The 19,856-nt window shown below is 35.6% G+C and overlaps 1 protein-coding gene across 3 annotated transcripts in view; it reads left to right on the forward strand.

The window, feature by feature from the left end:
- STXBP6 (syntaxin binding protein 6) overlaps window positions 1-14,495 on the forward strand; it is a 110,721-nt gene extending 96,226 nt beyond the window's left edge. For 2 of the 3 annotated variants that reach the window (XM_084520492.1, XM_084520493.1), the window contains exons 5-6: window positions 6,146-6,303; window positions 11,320-14,495. In XM_084520492.1, coding sequence (XP_084376618.1) covers window positions 6,146-6,303; window positions 11,320-11,343 — 182 coding nt within the window. In that variant the 3' untranslated portion in view covers window positions 11,344-14,495. Of the gene's footprint in view, window positions 1-208; window positions 2,065-6,145; window positions 6,304-11,319 lie in introns of those variants that run through there. The other variant, XM_084520494.1, reaches the window with a different exon arrangement.
- Window positions 14,496-19,856: the final 5,361 nt, after the last annotated feature.

Raw genomic sequence — 19,856 nt, forward strand, 5'->3', positions numbered from 1 at the left:
CTGCCCGGACTCAAACTAATGATGTCATTGATGAGAACTTTGGAACATCTTTGAAGTACTCCCTCTGGGGAGCTGAGATTTGCTTTACATTTCTAAAGAAAATTGCTGAAGAAAAGTTAATTTGATAGCCATTTCAGAATGCCCGTTGTAGCATGACAGTAGTTTTCTAAGGGTATAATTTACTGATTTTCTGTCTTTGTCTTCACAGTATTTAAACTCCCTCATAAAATTCAAAACAGATCAGATTTGCATCACCTTCACTCAATATGGACCTAACGCATTGTATTGCATCTCTGCAGCTGTAGAATACCTTGTGGGGATAAGAGGCACAATACTGGCATCGCTGTATTGATTTCCAGGGGCAGAGTCAGATCAAGTCTGAAATAACAATCACTAAAAACACCTAACTCTCCCATTGTTGAAGGTATAAATGAGAAGCTGGTCCAAACTACTGCAAGACCAGTTTCACCTGCTAATTGTGACAGATCCTGTGCTACTATCAGACTATGAACAAATTATGTAGTAATTTGTCTCATCTCTACATTCCACTAGAAATTTTTCTTCAATGAAAGGATACATAGCTGATGAATTTACGTTAGTATTTTCTATTCCATCTGCACTGCCAGACCTCTGACAAGATAAACATCAAATGACTTCTTTGCCTCTTTGGGAAGGCCTACCAGCACATAACCTTGGTTTACATGTATGTATGTATCTATATAACCAATATTTTTTTCTTGTCCTTCTCCTCTCCTTCCCTCCCTCTAGAGGACTAAAGCTGAAATGGTGCATTAAAGCCAGTTTTGGATTTGGACAGGAAGGTATTGAAAGTACAGTTCTCTCAAGTGTCTTCTTAAGCTTGCAGTTAGGAATGTCATTGCTGTTCTGACCTGAACAGATTATTTAATAGTATATCCTTCCACTCCTAACATTATTCTTCAAAGATAAATTGAGAAAATAATATTCTGATGTCAGTCTGCTGATTCAAGTATTTTAAATTGTAATTAAATTAATAAGTTTAGTAAAGGTACTACTTTAGTGAATGTTCTGTATTTCAGAACACTTGGTCATCCTTTCTGGCTGATAATTTAAATACTGAAATTATCTAGAGACTAACTGGGGGGGTGATTTTGGGAGGGCGAGAATTTGGTGGTGAAGATGTTTCCTAAGTGCTTTCTAAAGGAAAAACAGCACTAAATAGCACTATACTGTATATCTTCTTCCCTTCTTCAGACTATTTTACTGCTTACAAAAAAAAATTCTTTTTTTATCTGCAAATTGTTCAATATCTTTCTCTTCTCTCCCAAGACCCTTAGATTTGTATTGATACTATAATTACACAATGCCTTTGGCTCTTAGGTGATCAGTGCAGTCAACAAAACACAAAACAGTAAAAATAAAGGAAAGCCATTCTTCACTTTGTTTCCAAACTTCTGTTCAACTTGTAGTGACAACAGTATATCCTAGTGTAAATCATACATTGTCATACAGGCGGTCTTGTTAATAAATTTGAACTGATTGCTGTTATACTTTTAACTGTACTTTATTCATTGATGCAGCTCCAGTTTTATGCCATTCAGTGGGAACAATATATAGCTCATTTTCTTATATAAATAGTTTTGGTGTGATGAACAGAACTTCTTAATTACCATAGCAATTCATGGTTATTTCCTTCTGGAAACAGAAGGTAATTGCTAAATGCTGTGTTAATGCATGTGCAATTAAAAATTAAATGCTTGTGTTTACAAATCAGTCACTGTAAAGTCTTATCACTGTTGTACAGATAAAGCTCTGGATTAAACTGAAATAATTTTTATATGGCTAATAGAGAATGGGTTGAACCTTTTATGAATGTGTGTTAAAACAGATCATGCAAACTGCAATAATGATATCTCAGGAGCCCAATTAGTTTCATCATTAAATAGACCAATTTCCATACTGATTGATGATAGTGTCTGTTTATCTTTCAGGTACTGTGTATGACAGGTTAAGAATGTTCTTTGTGCATTCTCTGATGCAGCTTGTGATCATAAGAAGAAAAATAAAAATTATAAATGAGGCTGACAGGAGCTGTGTGGTGCTTCCTGCAAAGTTTTGTTTCTTCAGTTTTTCTGTCCATCAGCAAGTAATGTTTCCAGAATTACTGGTCTGAAGCACTTTCCCAAAGGCCACTCTGCCTCTCCATTGTTTCTGCATCTTTGGGCCCAATCTGTTATGTATAATTGTACAGGTCACTAACAGAATTTTCGAAGGAGAAAGGAGAATTTAATTCCAGCAGTTCATATTCTGCTACAAGAAATTCAAAATGAAATGTCTGACTTGCTAAGCAAACTGGATTACCAAGCTGTGTAGCTATTAATCAGTTTGGAAATCTGAATGTCAGAAAATAAGACAATTTCAGATAAAAGGACAAAATATCATAGAGAAAAAAGAAAGCTATATTAAAAGCCACCCTATTAAGCCACTTATTTGAGTAACTAAAAATAAGTAGTATGCTTCTGTGCTTTTATATATAGCAAACATACTGTTGAAAAACATTGAATGAAATCCAACATCTTTCTTGATTTTAGTTTGACTGAAATTGACCTAAACATACACATTTTGCTGATATTTGAAATTAATATTAACCTAATTCTTTAGATTAAACTCAATATAAATGCGTATTTTCCCCATGTCATCTGGCAGTATTTATTTGCTCCACCTAGTGCATGAGTCAGCAAATACTGCTGGGTTAAAAATACAGGTTGCCCTTTCATAAAATGATGAAGTATCTTTACTTCTCTATTTTCCTTTCTTGTTTATTTGAAAGAGAAAAGTCTGTAGTCTTAACTGCTGGGATCTGCTCTACACAGCTAAAGAAAGTTGCATATGCTTCAGAAACTGGAACACTTATGCATACCATGGTTGGGGGGTTGGGGGGGGGAACAAACACCACAAGTATGTGACTCTACATACAATGAAGACTGTAGGCATGCAAAATCTGCAAACACAGGACCTTCTAGATGAACATTCTGGGAATTATGCAAGTGGCCTCCTACTAAAAGCAACCCAGAACATCAGCTGATCCATACACATATTTTGGTTATATTTATCTCAACTTGCAAGTGTTACAAAATCTCTTTCCTGAGAAGATGTTACATGAAAAGGGGTTTCAAGTCTGTTGTTGAGGGGACTCTATATCTGATCTAATAGATGAGACCTGAAACCTTCAAAGAGACAGAAAAAAAAAAAATGTTAATAGTTTTCACATCAGTAGAAACTAAGCAAGGATGAAAGACAGTTTTACCAGACTCTAGGAAAGAGGTACTGACTACTACTCTATTTATCTATTTATTTTTAAGTGATTGTCAGTCGACGGGGAGAAGTTTATATCTAAGTGGGTACAGCTCAGGCAGTTTTGGTATTCAGTCAGAGAACTAACTTCTCTAGAAATTTTGCATCATGTAGTTACCTCCTGAAGAAAAGCTTGAATTTTTTACAAGTTATAAGAAGAATGCTATGTGATTAGTTCATAGGAATGATTCTCCAATATATCCAGTACAAATTTTGCTATTCAGGGATACAAATGTAAGGAGAGTCAATCATACCAGAAACCACCTACATATGCTCTAGAAATACACTGATTAAATTCAGTAGGCTACTGAGATATGGATTTCTGTGTTCCTCATAGATTAGCATGGATTTTATTTTTTTGGTTTGCTGATGTTTCAGCTCAGCAATCTGTATTAACTAATATTCACCAACAAATTTTAAGACGATGTCTTAAGATGGTGATGAGTTTTATAAAGCTCTCTACACACTTTGATTCCCTTAAATTCAGTGGCAGCTTTCTGGTTGTGAAAAGTACCAACAGAGTTAATCCAGTGTTTGGGAGCTTTTAGAAATATTTTCCAAGAAAACTAATGCTGATTTTAGATCAAGCCATGAAAAAAAAAAAGGAAACCATTTCCAATGCATTATTGCCCAGTACATGTGTTTACAGGAAAAGTGACCTGAACAAAAGCCAAAATAAGCTTCTTAGAAAAATCAGTGGAACTGGCTTTAAACAAGCAAATTATGAAAAAAGTAACGACTGACTGAAGAACTGTTGAAGTAAGAAAGTGCATGATATTTAAAGTGGTTTCACTGGTTTTGTCAGACTCCTCAGGGGCTGAAGAGAAACCACTTGAAAAGATCAAGTTTTACTTCCATCTTGACAAATTCCAGCACACAGTATTCTTAAATATTCATCTCTTCAGTATTAATGCCAATTTTCTTTTCTAAACGCAACTTATTTTTTCCTTACTTGAAGTAAATAAATAAAAACATCTGGAGATGTTCCACATCCTATACATTTTGTGTTTTTAATTAGTAATGTGAATAGTGTAACAACATTGGCAGGCATGATATCGCATGGCATGCCTATCAAGTGTTGGCTTGATATTTCTTTAATTGATTCATCATTCATGAGTCAATGTGTGTAGGTTCTTAGGTCCCTTCCACCTCCTCCCCTTCTCCCCCCCCTTCCCAATAACTTAGTAATAGTTTTTATTTAGTTCAATAAATCTGGAAGATATTGTTTTTTCACAGGAATTAGTGCATGTAGCTTGCGCTGCTGTATCATAGGCTACTTGGAGCAAATTCTGGTTTCACTCTTCATTGTTTGTTTGCAGTTTCGAAGGAAAGAAGTATTATCTGTAACATTAGTCTCAATGGATCTTTTGTTCTTGGCTTTCCTCATGAAAATTAGTAGCAAAATAACCATTCAAAAATAATTTTGGGGTTTTATTTATTAACCTGAGAATATTTTTCAGTAGAAACACTTTTCAGATTAATTATAAAATTAGTAGGTAGGTGTTTATTTTCAGTTGTCTTTGTATGTCTGTAAGAATAACAGACTGTTGTAACACAGATTTGCTGTGGTGCTCACATAAGTTTTGTGTATTGAACTAGTTTTATAGTTTCACCAGCATAATGCATTTAACTATTGTATATTTGTTTTTAATTCTGTGAAAAAAGGGATCTGGGTGAATGTAACATTCAGGGTTCTAGTTCAGAAAATTAGCAGTGACAGTATGCCTCCTGGTTAATACTCTGTGTATTGGCTTTCTGACTCTCACAGTGCCTTTGTATATGTCCAGATAATTGATTCCCTGTGACGTAGATTGTTTTAAAGCTTTTGGAGTTCTAATGAAAGCTACCAAGGAACTCTCATACTACCGTATTGTGGAAAGTTTAATTTTTACTAGTCCTTTTGCTGAAAAGAATAAAGGATAGGACATAATTTTTTGTTATGCATGGGTTCTAATACATATACCAGTTCATGCTGATGATATGCAACTTTACATAAGGAGTTTTCAGTTTGTACTGTTGTATGTGTTGTTAACATTCATTGTCAGTTCCTTCAAGAAAGAGAATAAGCCGTTTCTTGGGGCTCCTACACTGTATGCCAGAGAAGAATCAGATAAATTATTAAGCAGATGTGGACGATAAGGCTAAGGGTTTAGATGATACTGAGTCTTACTTTGGCTTTAAATATGAAGGTTTCAATTTAATTCAGTATGCTGTGACATGGAGCATAACCACTGTTTCACATGGAGAAGGGATGAAGATAGATCAAAGCAGCATAAGATGACTGTAGCAATAGTGTTTGGGTGGAATTGTAAATGAAAGATGATTATTATGATTATAGTACAGAAGAAAACGGTGCACTCCTACAGAATTGTCCTGCAGAGTTTTTCATTTATTCTACATGGACATAGTGTGACTGTTTCAAAGAAAGTCACTCTATATAAAGATAAGAGTGTTTGGAAGAAGCTGTGCACTTGTAATCTGTGTCATGGATATAATAGAGTAAGCTCCTGAAATGGTGTAAGAGCACAACACTGGAAAAAAAAAAAAAAAAAAGTCCAAAAAAACCTGTTTCCTTATATTTCCCAAGTACTACGTTGCAATACTGTCTTTTTTATGACACAATTTGATTGAAAAAACAGTAACTTATCCCCGTATCAATAACTGAACTAGATGACAAACATGACAAACTGGCAGATAACACGTTAACTCAAGAACATTATAAATGAAAATATATTATTTACATTTATACTTTGTGTGTAATATAAAGTATATCTGCATTTGTGTATTTTAACAGCTTATTTTGATATTGCAGGAAACAGCATACTCCATTCAGCAGCAGACAGTGTGACAAGTGCAGTGCAGAAGGCAAGTCAAGCTTTGAATGAGCGTGGTGAAAGGCTAGGTCGAGCAGAAGAAAAGACAGAGGAGCTGAAAAACAGTGCTCAGCAGTTTGCAGAAACTGCACACAAGGTAGGACTTTGGGACAAGGCTCTCACATTCCAAGTCACACATTCCTTTCTCATGAGGAAGCTCTAGAAAGAAATATAGTCAGTCGCTGTTTAGAAACAGCATACACTTTTCCTTGTAATTGTTCCTCATTTGGCTGATTTCTGATTTATAAATTCTGTGAATGGATCTGAGGTTTACTGAATTCCTACTTGGATTGAAATGAAACTACCTGTCCTAACCTTTCTGAAGCATATTTCAAATCCATCTTTCCACTCCTTTTATAAGACGTTGTAAATAGGAACAATTGGTACCTTCAGGCTGTTTGTTTTAGTTTGGTGTGGGTTTTTTTGCTACAAAAAATATTCCATATTAGGATCCAATTTTGCAATTCTACTGTCTGTTCTGTGATTAAGTGGAGAGCAGGGAGTAACAAATACTGTCAAAGAGCATTCTGGATGCTCTTCCAGAATTCTGTTATTAAGTATGAATTTCTTCATGCTTCCTTCTAACACTGAGATGGGAGAAGATAGATCTTCCTTCTGATTTAAGGAAACAGCTACTTATTCCTGCAAGAATGATTGCTTTACAATCAGAAATGCTGATGATGCTGCTCACACAAAATAGGAACTAACTTCTTCAGAGCATAGATTCTTTAATCTATTAGTTTCTGATCCCAGTCTCTAATCTGGCAATTTTTTTTTTTATTTTTTTATTTTTTAGCTTTAGATAGGGAAGCAGTTCATTGCTACATTAGTGTGACAAAAAAATTAATGAGCTGGTGGTCAAGAAACATTTCACTGAGGCTTCAGACATTCTTTAGTCATATATTAAATGTCTGCCTGATGTCACAGTGGAGGAAGTAGGGGAAAAAAGAGTAATACGGAAGAGCAAATCTGAAGAGCAGCTAGACACACCTATTGTGTCTAGACACACCTTTTTACATTGATGTGAATACCCACCCCTTTTTTACGTACATTTTAAGATATCTTGGTTTTACTACTAGTAAAAATTCCAGTCAATCTGCTTCTTGGCAGTCTTATTTTTGTTTTATTTTACTTTATTGTATCTCATTTATATACCAAGTTTTGAGGATATTCCTTTTCAGTATGACTCAAACTGATTAAGTGCTATGTTGATAAATGATAACAAAACCACGACACCCTTTTATGTAAGGATATAAGAATATCTTAGGTTGCTCAGAATATCCTTAAGTGTAAATTTAACATTACAGTGATTAAAAAGTCATCTGTTAAAAGGCCATGGCAAAAACAATAGGAAAAAAAATGAGGATGAGGACAATCAGAGGAAAAAGAAATCAGTACTTTTGCAGTAATTATTATCAATAACTGCATTTCAGATATAAACTTTGCAATAATTTATGGCATATTTTTGGTGTTTTTTTATGGGGAGTTTTTTGTTTGCTTTTTTATTCGTTTTGTTGTGTTTTTTTTTTTTTTTTTTTTTTAAACATCTGGTGCATATGGAATGAGATAATGCTAGTGTTGAGAAGGCTTTAAAATTCAACTGTGTATCGGTAAACTGTTGTGAAACTGTCCGGCTCTGTACAGACTGCAAAAACACACTGCGTGCAGCAATACAGTAAAATTATTGTTAATCCACCTTTGATTAGAAGTCATAGGCTTGTGACTGTTTCTGAAGAGGTATCTTTTTATATCTGCAAATGTTATGAGGATTTTGAGTAACAGTTCCATCTCAGGAACATATGGGTATTGCCTATTTTTGTGGAAGATATTGATAATACTGTGCCTGTTGCTTCTGCATGTGCATAATGGTGTTCAACTTCCATCTATCTCTGTGACAGAAGTTGTGGGCATCTACAGAATTTGATTTGTTGACTTTATAATACATCCACAGCAGGCAGAATGCTTTTCAAAAAAAAAAAATAATAAAAAAAAAAAAAGCTAAATATTATAAATGAGGTCTCAACTCAATCTGAATTTTGTAATATTTATAAAACAAATATTTCTAAAATATATTTCTAAAAGGTATAAAAGGCAAGTAAACAGTGCTGGGTGTGTGGGGAGTCTACGCTCCACCAACACACACACACAAACATCAAACATTATAAATATACAGAACATTGCTTTACATACTAAACACAAGTATGCCTATACATACGTACAATCAGGAAAGGTAACAAACAATCCTCTGAGTTTCATGACTTACTAAACTTGAGTACACCTATCCATATGTGATTCAGTGATTCAAAGATTGAAGCCGAAATTCCTTTAAGTGGTATATTCTTTATTGCAGCGCTGGATGCACGGGGCATCTCTCCACCTATCGTGCATACCCAAAGCAGAAAGCAGTCTTGAATTTATACAATCAACCAATATTCTACAAGCGCCTATACATATTCATCACCTATCCCCGCCTTCCCTCGCTTCTCATGCTAATTAGCCTTTTGGCACCTTGCGCCTGCATAGAGCCTCCCAAGAATTGTGGGCAGGGGTCTTTGGGAGGAAGACCCCGAGTCTTCCTCACAGTGTACTTTTCACCTTTGGCCAGGAATCTGCTGAGTTGGCAGGTTTCTTAATTGCAAGAGCTGGTTGTTGCTAATTCTTCCGTTTGTTGTATCTTTATAATGAATTCCAATGTCCAGTTTTGAGATTTATAGTCCTTACATTTGTTTCTCTGTCCATCTGTCGCTTCCTTATCATGAGTTCCAGTGTCTTGTTTTGAGATATACAGTCCTTGTCTGGGGATTGTCCTTGCCTCCCCAATGCCTCCTTAATCATCAGAAAAGGTAACAAACAATCCTCCAAGTTCCATGACTCAACAGTCTCCATTTTCCACTCCTTTTCTTGATTACATACAAGTCTCCATTTTCCATTCCCTTTGAACAGTATGTCTTGCTTTAAGTTGTCAAGCAACTCAGTCTTCAGGCCTTATGTATCCCGTTCTTCCCGGATCGAAGAAAAACATATCCATCTCCTTTTCAAGGCCAATTGGGCCTGGGTCAAAAGGCACGTCCAGGTCAGCAGGGGGCATAACAGCAAAAGCCTTCGATGGCAGTAGCTGTGGGGGGCCCATGGCGTAGCAGTCAGATCAGTAAAGGAGCCCGCAGCTCCCTCACTGTCTGGTAAACCACACGTTTCTGACTGTGGTCCCACATGGCTCTTTAAGGCCTCAGAGACTGCTCGCCAGGTGCCGAGCAGTCCCACTGCAACCTTGCCATTTTTAGTTGCAGAGTCCCACACCTTGACCTCAATTTGGTTCCATATTTCAGGCTCATAATCTGTCCAATTTTTAATAAGGAGAATAAGCTGTAAGGTTACCAGGACAGTCTTTGTTCCTAAGGACGTATGATTCCCCGTAATGCACAACTGCTTACCAGCGAGGGGCAGTTGTGTGCGCAGGTCTGCTTCTCTCAGCTCGAGCTTCTCTCCAGCTCCAGTGCGCCTATTTCCAGCGACTTTCTGTACAAGCTTCTCTGAGCAGTTTGCTGAGTTTGGCCGAACCTATCTTCATGAGGCAATCAAAGTGCCTGTTTCCGTCCTGGTCTCCATTCTGTGAGCCTGTTCCTCTTCACTTCTTTTTCCTGCTCCCTTATTGATGTAACTTCATCGTGCTGCCTTTTTTTTTTTTTTTTTTTTTTTTTTTTTAATCTTGAAGGCAGGTTCCCCTCTTATACCCTTCTCTCCACAGCAGTTCTTTTCAAAACAACTTTTCATTGATCAAACAACTTTGAATGTAATAACAACAGCAAACACCCAGAAACTTCCATGCCTCAATGGCTGGAGAACAAGAAACCCTGAGACTGCTTGTAGTCTCCTGAATCACCCTTCTTTGTTCCCTCAAAACTCTTTTATATTCCTGATGGCCTCGTCATTAAGAGTCTAATGTTATCTCAACCACCGGGCTTTTGCTGCTTTGTTGCATTAGGACCAGAAGTCCTGGATTGGTACTTTGCAGTTCTATACAAGCCAACTCTCAGGACCCATGGATTTATCTCATCAGGTCCTGTGAGCTTTCAGGTTCCTTATATGATCTCAAACCTGATCATCTCCTACAGTGAGCAGTTAATCTTTCTCCCAGTCCCTGCCTTTGCCTTCTGGGGCCCAGGCTATGTGGCTGGATCTCTTGCCAGTGAAGACTGAGGCAGAAGAGTCATTGAGTACCTCAGCCTTTTCCATATCCCAGGTAACCAAGTCTCCCATTTCCTTATGGAGAGGGCCTACAATTTCCCTAGTCTATTTCCCTAGTCTTTTATGGCTAGATCCTTGAGTATGAAAGGTTCGTGTCAATTAAATTTGAGTTATTTGTTAGTCGTCATTTCACTGTTAGCAAATGACATGTTAGCTGCACCTACCAGTTCAGGTTTCTAGACAACTCATCTCAGCTTTATATAGCATGCTATTATCTACAGATATCTTTTTTTATATTATACAGAGTCTAAAACTAAGTTCTCTAGTTGATTTGGCAAAGTCAGTTTGCCTACAGTTTTTATACAGGATTTATCTCACTTTAGCTCTTTCTTCTCTCTTATTCCTAGTTTTCAGTCCATTTTTAATTATTTGAACTATTCAGTAATTGTAGAGGTAGAAAGACAATCCTTAAAAAAATCCTTAAAATCAATCTTTAATTTTTCATCATCATGTAAAAGCAGAGCTGCTGAACAGGTGTTTTAAACTCTCTAGAATTTCTGATTGTAATAATCCAAATCATTAGGCCTAAATGACCTTTCTTACATGCATGTCTCTGTATCTAGGCTCTTGCTTACCCACATAGTTCTCATCACACATAGCAAAATAATGGAACATTGGGAGACATAGCTCTGAAAACAGATAAATTCTGCCTCCTCACCATAGCAAACGGAAACTTTTAGATATCTAGCACAGAGACAATTTGTTTGCCTATCTCTGTGCAAAGAAGTTCACGATTTCTGGCTTCTTTTGGAGAATCCAGTTTAGAAACTCTTCTGATCCAAACCAGCCATGTTAGCTTTATATAGCCATTGGTACAAATAATGCCTCTCTAATTCTTTTTTTCCTTTTTTTTTTTTTTTTTTTCCAGCTTGCAATGAAGCACAAATGCTGAGATACTGCCCAATGCTGAAATCTTCCTGAGAGAAACTGAAAAGTCTAGATTCAGCAGTTTTTACAGGAGATTAAGACTTGTGTGCTTTTTTCCTTCCAGTTCAGTGGAAATGCATTCTTTCAAATTTCTGTGCAGGAAAAAATGTTGCATTTCTACCTTTTTGACTTACATTTTGTTCCTTTTTTGTGATACTGCTACACAGTCCAGCAGTACTTTGTACCTGTATTTCTGTTGTTACAGGAGCCTAAAGCAAACGGGAACTGGACCAAATGACAAGCTGATCAGGATTAAAATAATAATATTCTTCCCCAGTACTCTTTCCTGATACTGTATGATACTTTTTCCTGATATTGTATAGCAAAGTTGTTAACTGGGTGTTGACGTTTGTGTGGAAATAAAATCCAAAGAAGGGATACACTTTCCTTCATTTTATGTAGCATAAACAGAATTTGAATGTTGGAGTTGATCACCTGAGATTGTAACTATGGTGGAGATTACTGCTTTGTCCTGGAAAACACTCTTATCCTACCCAGTGTAGGAAGTTTTGCATGTGCCATCACCAGCATTCAGATATGCATATTTGAATTTCATAGGGGAATCATTTGAAGGCATTTTGAATATTCCTATTTTACCTTCCAGATGGATTATTTGAGCAGTAGAGTGAAACATAAAGAATGTATTCTTGAAGTTTCAACACTGAGAAAGGAAGTAAATTATGCGTCTAAACACATATAGCTGTGCCTCAGTCTAGTATTTAGCAATCTGCTGTAAAATAACGTTTCATTTTCTTTATACCTATGATTCTCTGGCCTAAAGGCCTACATAATTGAGAATTCATTTTCCACATCATATTTTTCATAATCTTTCATAAAGTAAGATTTTTTGGGAACACTCATGAGAAATTTGGTTAGAATGACTTCTGTCTTTAGTTAATCATCTGATTTTTAAAATGGAGGCTTTGAAAAAGCATGTCTCAGTATATTAGAATCGTACCTTCTAGTTTGCTTCATTTTTCAACATTTACATTATCGCTGGAAGTGTGACTTCATACATCATATTATATGCACTGTATGCAATATATGGCCTGTAATCTTTTACAAAGATAAGCAGGTTACTCTTTTTTCTTTTTTACTTCACAGATGATTTCGTAACATTTTTAAAACATTCTAATATGCTTTAAAATTAAAAAAAATAATAATAAAAAATGCTTTGTTTGTTTGTTTTACACCATTAAGGAAGAAATAGAAATCCTAGCAGAAGTTTCAGCCTTCATCTTCCAGAGACGCAGCTCTTTAAAAGCAATGCACATCAGAATCTTCTGTCCTCATCTTACCAGAGATCCAGAAAGCTGTCATTAAATGAATGTACTGTAGTTTTCATTTTCAATGTAGAATTAGATATTTGCATTATTAATGACACTTTAAACAGTCTAAAGTCTTCAGAGCAGTGCTTGAAAGAAAGATAAAAGCTGCTGTAGTCATTGAGAATATCTTGGTTACTGTAAGCTGAAGCAACTTAAATTCTGTCTTGGAAACACTCATCGTTAAAAGATGTTTGGCTTTAGGGAAACATTCTTATATGAATTTAGAGACATCACATTGTTAAAACTGATTGCATTCAAACTTTACGTCTACTTTTTCATGTATTTTAAACTGTTTTATATGAAGCTTGTTATTTAACATCACAGTGGGAATTGACAGAAGGCATAAATTTGTCATCTGTGTAGTACCATACGATCATTTAGACAGATTTAGCATCAGCTCTAACAGTTACCACATTGTGCACTGTCAATTGAAAAGGAGTTTGGCCAGCTCTGTGTTACAAGTCAGAACAGGCTCATTAACAACATGAGCTCTGCACACTCAGTCAAGTTACTTACAATTAATGCTTGCCCTGGACATGTCAGTAGCTTTCTGAGTGCCATTGTAATGACTATGGATATTTCTGCAAATCAATCAGGAAAACAGTCCCTCATTGGAAATTAAATTTCTGCTAGAAACAAAATGTTAGATGAATTTTTAAAAATAGCTGCATTAGAATTCAGTCTGGGAGTACATATTTGACCACAATTTTTTTTTTTTTTTTTTTTTTTTTTTTTTTTTTAAACTTTATCCTGCTGCTAACTTCCAAGTCCGTCTCCTGAGAGAAGGAATAGACTTTGAACTGCTGCCACCTAGCTGGCCTTCTGAGCTTGTCAATAATTCAGAAGAAATGTTGAAACCCCAGATCAGATAAACCTGAAAAGAATTACTTGTCTAAACTGATATAAAAAGGCATAGGTTTTCAGGTGTTTACATGAGTATCAGCTGAACAGGTCAAGGTCACAGCTGCACTGCTAAGTTCTAGGTCATTTGTGAGCTGAACTGTTCTAAGGCATTGCTTTAATCTTAATGATAGTTTTTCAGGATATTTTTTTTATATATCCTCCAGTAAAATGTATCGTGTTATGTATCATAACTCAGGACTTCTATCTCACCATCAAAAGCCATTTACTGTGGGAATTCTGAGTAACCTAGTGTTATTGAATGAAGGAAAAGGGGGTTATTTGTGTGTTCACTTTGTTCTTGCTATTCATTAAACTACTATATTTGGTAGTTTTTAGAAGAAAAAAATTAGAGGTGTATAAATGTCTATCCGAAGGTAAATCTTAGAGCATTGCAATTTCCTTCTGGAACTTAGCTTGTAGTGTATACAATATAGTATTAGATAGTCATGTACATAACATATACTATGATTCAGGTTAATGTTTCATATGAAAGAATGTATTTGTAAATTGTAACAATATCAATAGTTTCTTTATCCTTTTAAAGTTCTGCAAAGAATAAAAATAATGCATTGTTAGACTTGAAACTACTGTACTGCAAACTCTGTCTTAAAAGGCTACTTTTGTGTCTAGCAAAAGTTGTGCATTATGTGAAATATTAACCAAAATGTGCTCTCTAAAAAGTGATCTTAAAGGTTTTGCTATGATATGGCAGAATTGTAATACTTGCTGGTATCTATTGTAACCAATTCCTCAAGAAGTTCTCAGAGATGTAGAAATTTTGTGCCATTATGGGTAAAAAAATAAATAAGAGTGGGACCTGCTCTCTAGGGTAATTACTGGAAACCATAGTTTTGTCATTAAATACTTTAACTGTGATCAAAAGAAAGCTGTCCTTGGATTTTTTCTATATGTCTATTAGAATTTGTTCATTCAAAATACAAATGATTTTTAAAAAACATCTTTCTCTTTCACTCTAGGAGAATTATATTTCACTCTAGCAGAACTGAACAAAAAATTAGTTTCCACTAAGATGAAAGGTTTCGGGAGGGGGGGGGAGAGTAATGGGAACTAGGTAGAATGATTTCATGTCCAAGGAGATTCCAGACCATACTTAACACAAGTAAGAATCCAACGTAAAAGCAGGTTGAAAAGAATTCCATGTTAAATTTTATTTCAATTTTCTATAAAATACTTATTGATAAATTGTTGTTTTCTTTTGCTCATCTACTTTTACTGATATTTTTTTAATCAAAATAAAAGCAATTCTGATTGTCCGGTGGGAATAAAGCTATAAAGGCTGTGTTCTTAAACTTCTATAAACACAGAGAAGCAATGTTATTTTATTAACAAAATATTAAAATGAGGGCTGCTTGTAGATTTACATCAAGTATGAACTGATTCTGATGCCATCTGTTTGTTTTTTTTTCCAGGCTTTTACAAGGTCTCTACTATTTCAGCTACTAAGAGAAATTTGCTAGAACGCTTGTCAAAAGTCTGATGTTGAACACAGTATGTGCTCAGTGCCCAAACTGCTTGAAACTTTTACTAAAAAGAAATAGATTTCTGGTGGATCAGAACAGAAATTGATCAGAAGAGCATTTTATTATAATTAACAAATCATAATTTGGCCAATGTAAAGAAGTTCTTTTCTATACAGTGGTGAGCAGATCAGTAAGATGTAACCAATATTCACTAAGGATGTCTCAGGTTAAGAAATTGCTTTAATTTTTTTTTCAAAACTAATCACATGAAAGTGGTCAACTACCAGTGGGCTAAGGACATGGACTTACCTAAAAATTGTTTTTTTTTTTTTCCAGTAATTCTAAAACTGAGCAACCAGTTCGTAGCTCATAACCTCAGCTTGTTTTGTGTGTCATATGAAGCACTGTATGATGTTATATGTTTCGACTCTCTCTTTTTTTTTTTTTTTTTTCTGAGTGTTTCTTTTTATTTGCTGTTGTCTCATAAAGTCTGTATTGTCACAATGACTGGGTAACTCCAGACTGAGTGTAAGCGTACTGTTTCATGTATCTTGATTCATCATCAATGTTAGGCCTAAGTATTCTGGGTATAAAAGTAAACTTGTTAGCTAGGGAAATTGTATGGCTTTAGAAACACAGAAGGTAGATATCTAACAAAATTCCAAATGATGTTTTAAGTCCTTTCACAGCTCTCTGATGGTAGCTAAAATGATAGTTGCTTTTGCAGGGGAACTGACGTTCTAGCCCATATTGTGTTGGAATTTCGTTGCTGCTAAAGATGTGAGGACAAAGTTTTGTTTGATCATAAGTGTTCTCTTCTGAATAGAACAGAAAGGAAACCTGGAAAAAAAAACAGATTTTGGTAATGTTTCATAATATATCAAAATGAAAATCTTTGTATGGAACTAAAATTAATTAACAAGCTGGTTTCCAGTCAAATCAATGAGTCAGTTTTTTTTTTTTTTTGTCTTTCCCCACCCCCATCGCATTTCAGAAAGATACAGGAAAGCTTTCCTTGCATAATAAATTTATAGCATGATCAGAAAAGAAGGATTTCTACAAAAAAGTATTTGTGGGAAGTATTAAGATTTTAATGAGAATCATCTTTCTTTCCAAAATGTTTACCAGTTTTATTAAACATGACATCTATTAACATTTACAACAGCTGTGAGATCCTTTATGCAGCTATGGTTGGCCCTCTGATAAAAAGCATTTGGCTTTAATAATAAATTGCTACATTCAGTTGTATGAGCCTTGTAAGAGAGTTTAGCTCAGTCTGAAGCATTCCAATATTGCTTTTTAGGGATAAAGTATGAGTACTATTCATACTGCAAATCAAGAGCAGCTAAATTCTGAGGTGAGAGTGGACAAGATGAGGAGCATCTTGAGCAAGTCAGGAGAGGTTATAAAGTAACTGCCAAGTGAGCTCTGTGAGCTCAAGTGAGCCAAGCATCTCCAAGGAAAAAGAACAGCAGTGGTGGAGAGCTTGCCATTAGTGTTTTCTCACAAGTCAGCAGAGAACCATCTGTGCTTTTAGCAGCCAGTTCTAGCAAAATTCTTTCAGGATGTTCCCAAGTAGTCTTTACACCTATGTATTGAGAAATGAGTGCCATGGGTTTTTATCTCGTCTGTTCGTTTCTGTTGCTTTTCCACGTGCAGTCCTTCAGCATTTCCGACAAGCTGAAAACAGGTCTTTTAAGTCAGAGCACTCAAACAGGATGACAGGTACTATTCTTCATGGAGAACATGAACAGTCATAGAGCTGCCAGTGTCTGGCTGAAATAATAGCTGTACATACAGGATCATTTGTAAGACAGATGGCTGAGAAAGGTACCATTTATCTGCCAGGCAAGGTTTCATAACCCTTAGCATCCATTCATGAGGGAAGCATCATTAACAGCTAGATGTTGCCAATTACCTCATCTTAGTGTTAAAATCCTTTCTTCTGAAGTCTCTATTCAATCTCTGCAACAGCACTGAAAGAGGAAAAGGAGGTGGGGCGTGGTAGGGTATGTTTTCATGTTCATTGACAAGGTAATGCTTCACAGAACGCACTCCTCTGTCTTTACATGTAAACAGTCTTTGAACAGTCTTTCCATATTCAGTAACATGTTTCTCTCTTACTGGCACACTTGCAACTCCCTCATCCAAAGAGGTGGCTCCATGGCTTGCCTCTCATTTTTTTAAGACCATTTTGAAGCATGATCTTTAGCCCTTGCTTGCCCTTTGGTGTTTAACAGCTCTTGTGTTATTTATTGACTGCAGTTTGTTACTGTTTGTAGATGAAGACGGAGATGTGTATTGCACATAAAATGAGAACTCTCTATAAGGGCAAAGTTGTAGTGAAAGATTGAGGAGGACAAGATTTGTTAAATGTTAGATGTACATAGTGCTAGGCTAGTCATGCTCTTCCTTAATCTTACTAAAGGTTTTTTCCAAAGTCTGGGCAGAGGCTGTAATAATACAACATATTTATCTTCAATGTAACATTTTTCACCCTTCTGTAACAATTCAAAGAGAAATATCATCTTTATTTTTTTTATAATTTTATTATTATAAACTAAGGTTTGCAAGCAAGTAATTTAAAATAAAATAATGGTCAGGATAATATAATAATAGGGATCCGAGAATATAAAAACCAGATTCTCTTGTGCATCAGAAATAACAGCAGGCTTCTGGCAAAGACTTTTTTTTTTCCTTTTTTTTTCTTTTTTTCTCCTGCTCCAGCAGTATATCTTTCATAGTATGCACTCTGCAAAGCCTATGAAGCATGACCAGTTGTTGCAAATTTTTTTTTCTGGAGAGAGACCCGGGGGTCGCAACACTAGGGAAGGCTGGGCAAAGAAGGCAGTAAAACTGCATCACTTCTCTACTTGGATTTTACAAGCACCACAAGAACTGCTCAAGCAGTTCTCTGACAGTTGCTGGTTTAGTGTAAGGGACAAAAGCATCTGTGTCAGAGCCACACAGACTGCATTGTTGGTATCAACTTGCGTTAAATATTGCCCTTTTGAAGCACACTGAACCCTCCCTCCTAAATGGACAATATAATTCAAGGAAAAGAAGCCAAATCCTAATAAATATTTAAAATATTCATATTCTGCAATACTGTAGTGGTATGTGCCATAGCAATTCATATTGCATACAGTATTTCAGGAAGACAAATTTAAGTTGTTTTCTTAACTCAGATGAATAAATTTAAAAAGCTGTTCAAATTCTTTCCTGTCCCTACTTCTGGAATTGAGAAATAAGGCATTGGGATTGAGAATTGAAGTGAAAGACACTGTGCTATGAAAGCACAACATAGAAAAGAAGACTTAACCACTACCTGTGTGTGAATGATGCCCGATAGGGCAGACATGCAGTGAACAAAATGTGGCAAAATGTTATGGAAAACAAATTAGGATAGACTGTAACACCTGGCTCTCAAAGGGCTGCAAAACTCTATATCTGAGGGAAGAAGTGACAGTCTGTGAACAGGATGTGATTTATGGTTGTCAAGAAAGAAATAAGGCAATCATGTACTGTTAAATTTCCTAAGATCTTGCAGAAATATTTACAAATAGAAAAGTGGGTAATGCTTATCTTATTATAATAGCTTAGCTGTCTCTAATGAACAGGGCAGGGCTTCATTTTAAGTTATACTCATAACAACATTAACTGGACCATTTTCAATTTACATGCACTAAACTGTTGGTACGTTTTCCATTTCTAATCAAATGCTAACATAACATTTACCTTTCATTTGGGTTAAATGTCTTAATTTTCATTCTAACTGGTCAAAAATATTATCCCTTCCATACAAAAATATCTTTGCAGTGTTGATAGTTTATTGTTTCACCAGCTCTGCTGTTTCCTTGTCCTGTAGTGAGGTTACGTGAAAACTTTCAGTATCTCCTGTCTTCAGACTTCTTTGGTTCTGAGATTCATAAAAATGTTACTTCTTGAATGACACAAAGCTCTCACTTCCTTTTTGTTAATTTACAACAGTTTTTATATGAGTGCATGGTGGATTTAGTGACTGTTAGCTCATGTATTTCTCCGATGATTTATCAAACCATTGTGGTGTTGCCAAGTTCCAATCAAATTCTTTATAATGATAAATAAATATTATTTTTTGTTTTGCTAAAAATTGAGTTTTAAACCATTATTTCACCAATGCAAGGACTGTAAAGCAGCAGACTGGCATTATGCCAGATAGGCAGTAATTCCACAAGTAAGATTGCAAGTGCATCAGGGAATTCTAGAAATCTCTCCAAGTAAAATACCTTCAGGATTTTTGTTGCTAAGAAAGTCAATGTGAAACAATGATGGAAAGGCTTTGGGAATGGTAGTAATAAGGTATTTTATTTTTTAAAATTGAAAGGAATAAAGAGAATGACTGGTTGGAATCCCAAGAGAGCACTGAGCAGAAGCATTCTAGGCAGTGAATAATAGGTAAGGGTTATTTTGTATGAACGATTGGATGTAGGCTTGTTTGTAAAAATCATAGACTCCCTAGACAATTTTTGTGCTTCATCAAAAAATGCTATATAAAGTTACAGATTCCTGCCACATGTACAACTTAAAAGCAATGCCTCTACTGTTTCATTTTCTTTACCATAGACTCATAGAAAAGTTGAAACTCAGGCAGGATACTGATAATCTTCCACTGTTATTTGCACTGCAGTTGCCTTGAACATACACATTCAACTACACAAACAAGACAAAGGTCAAGGGAAACTTAATCTCTCCTTAAATCCTGTTCAGTCCAGGAAGACTGATGG

Source organism: Aythya ferina, assembly GCF_964211825.1.
Source record: "Aythya ferina genome assembly, chromosome: 5".
NCBI lineage: Eukaryota > Metazoa > Chordata > Aves > Anseriformes > Anatidae > Aythya > Aythya ferina.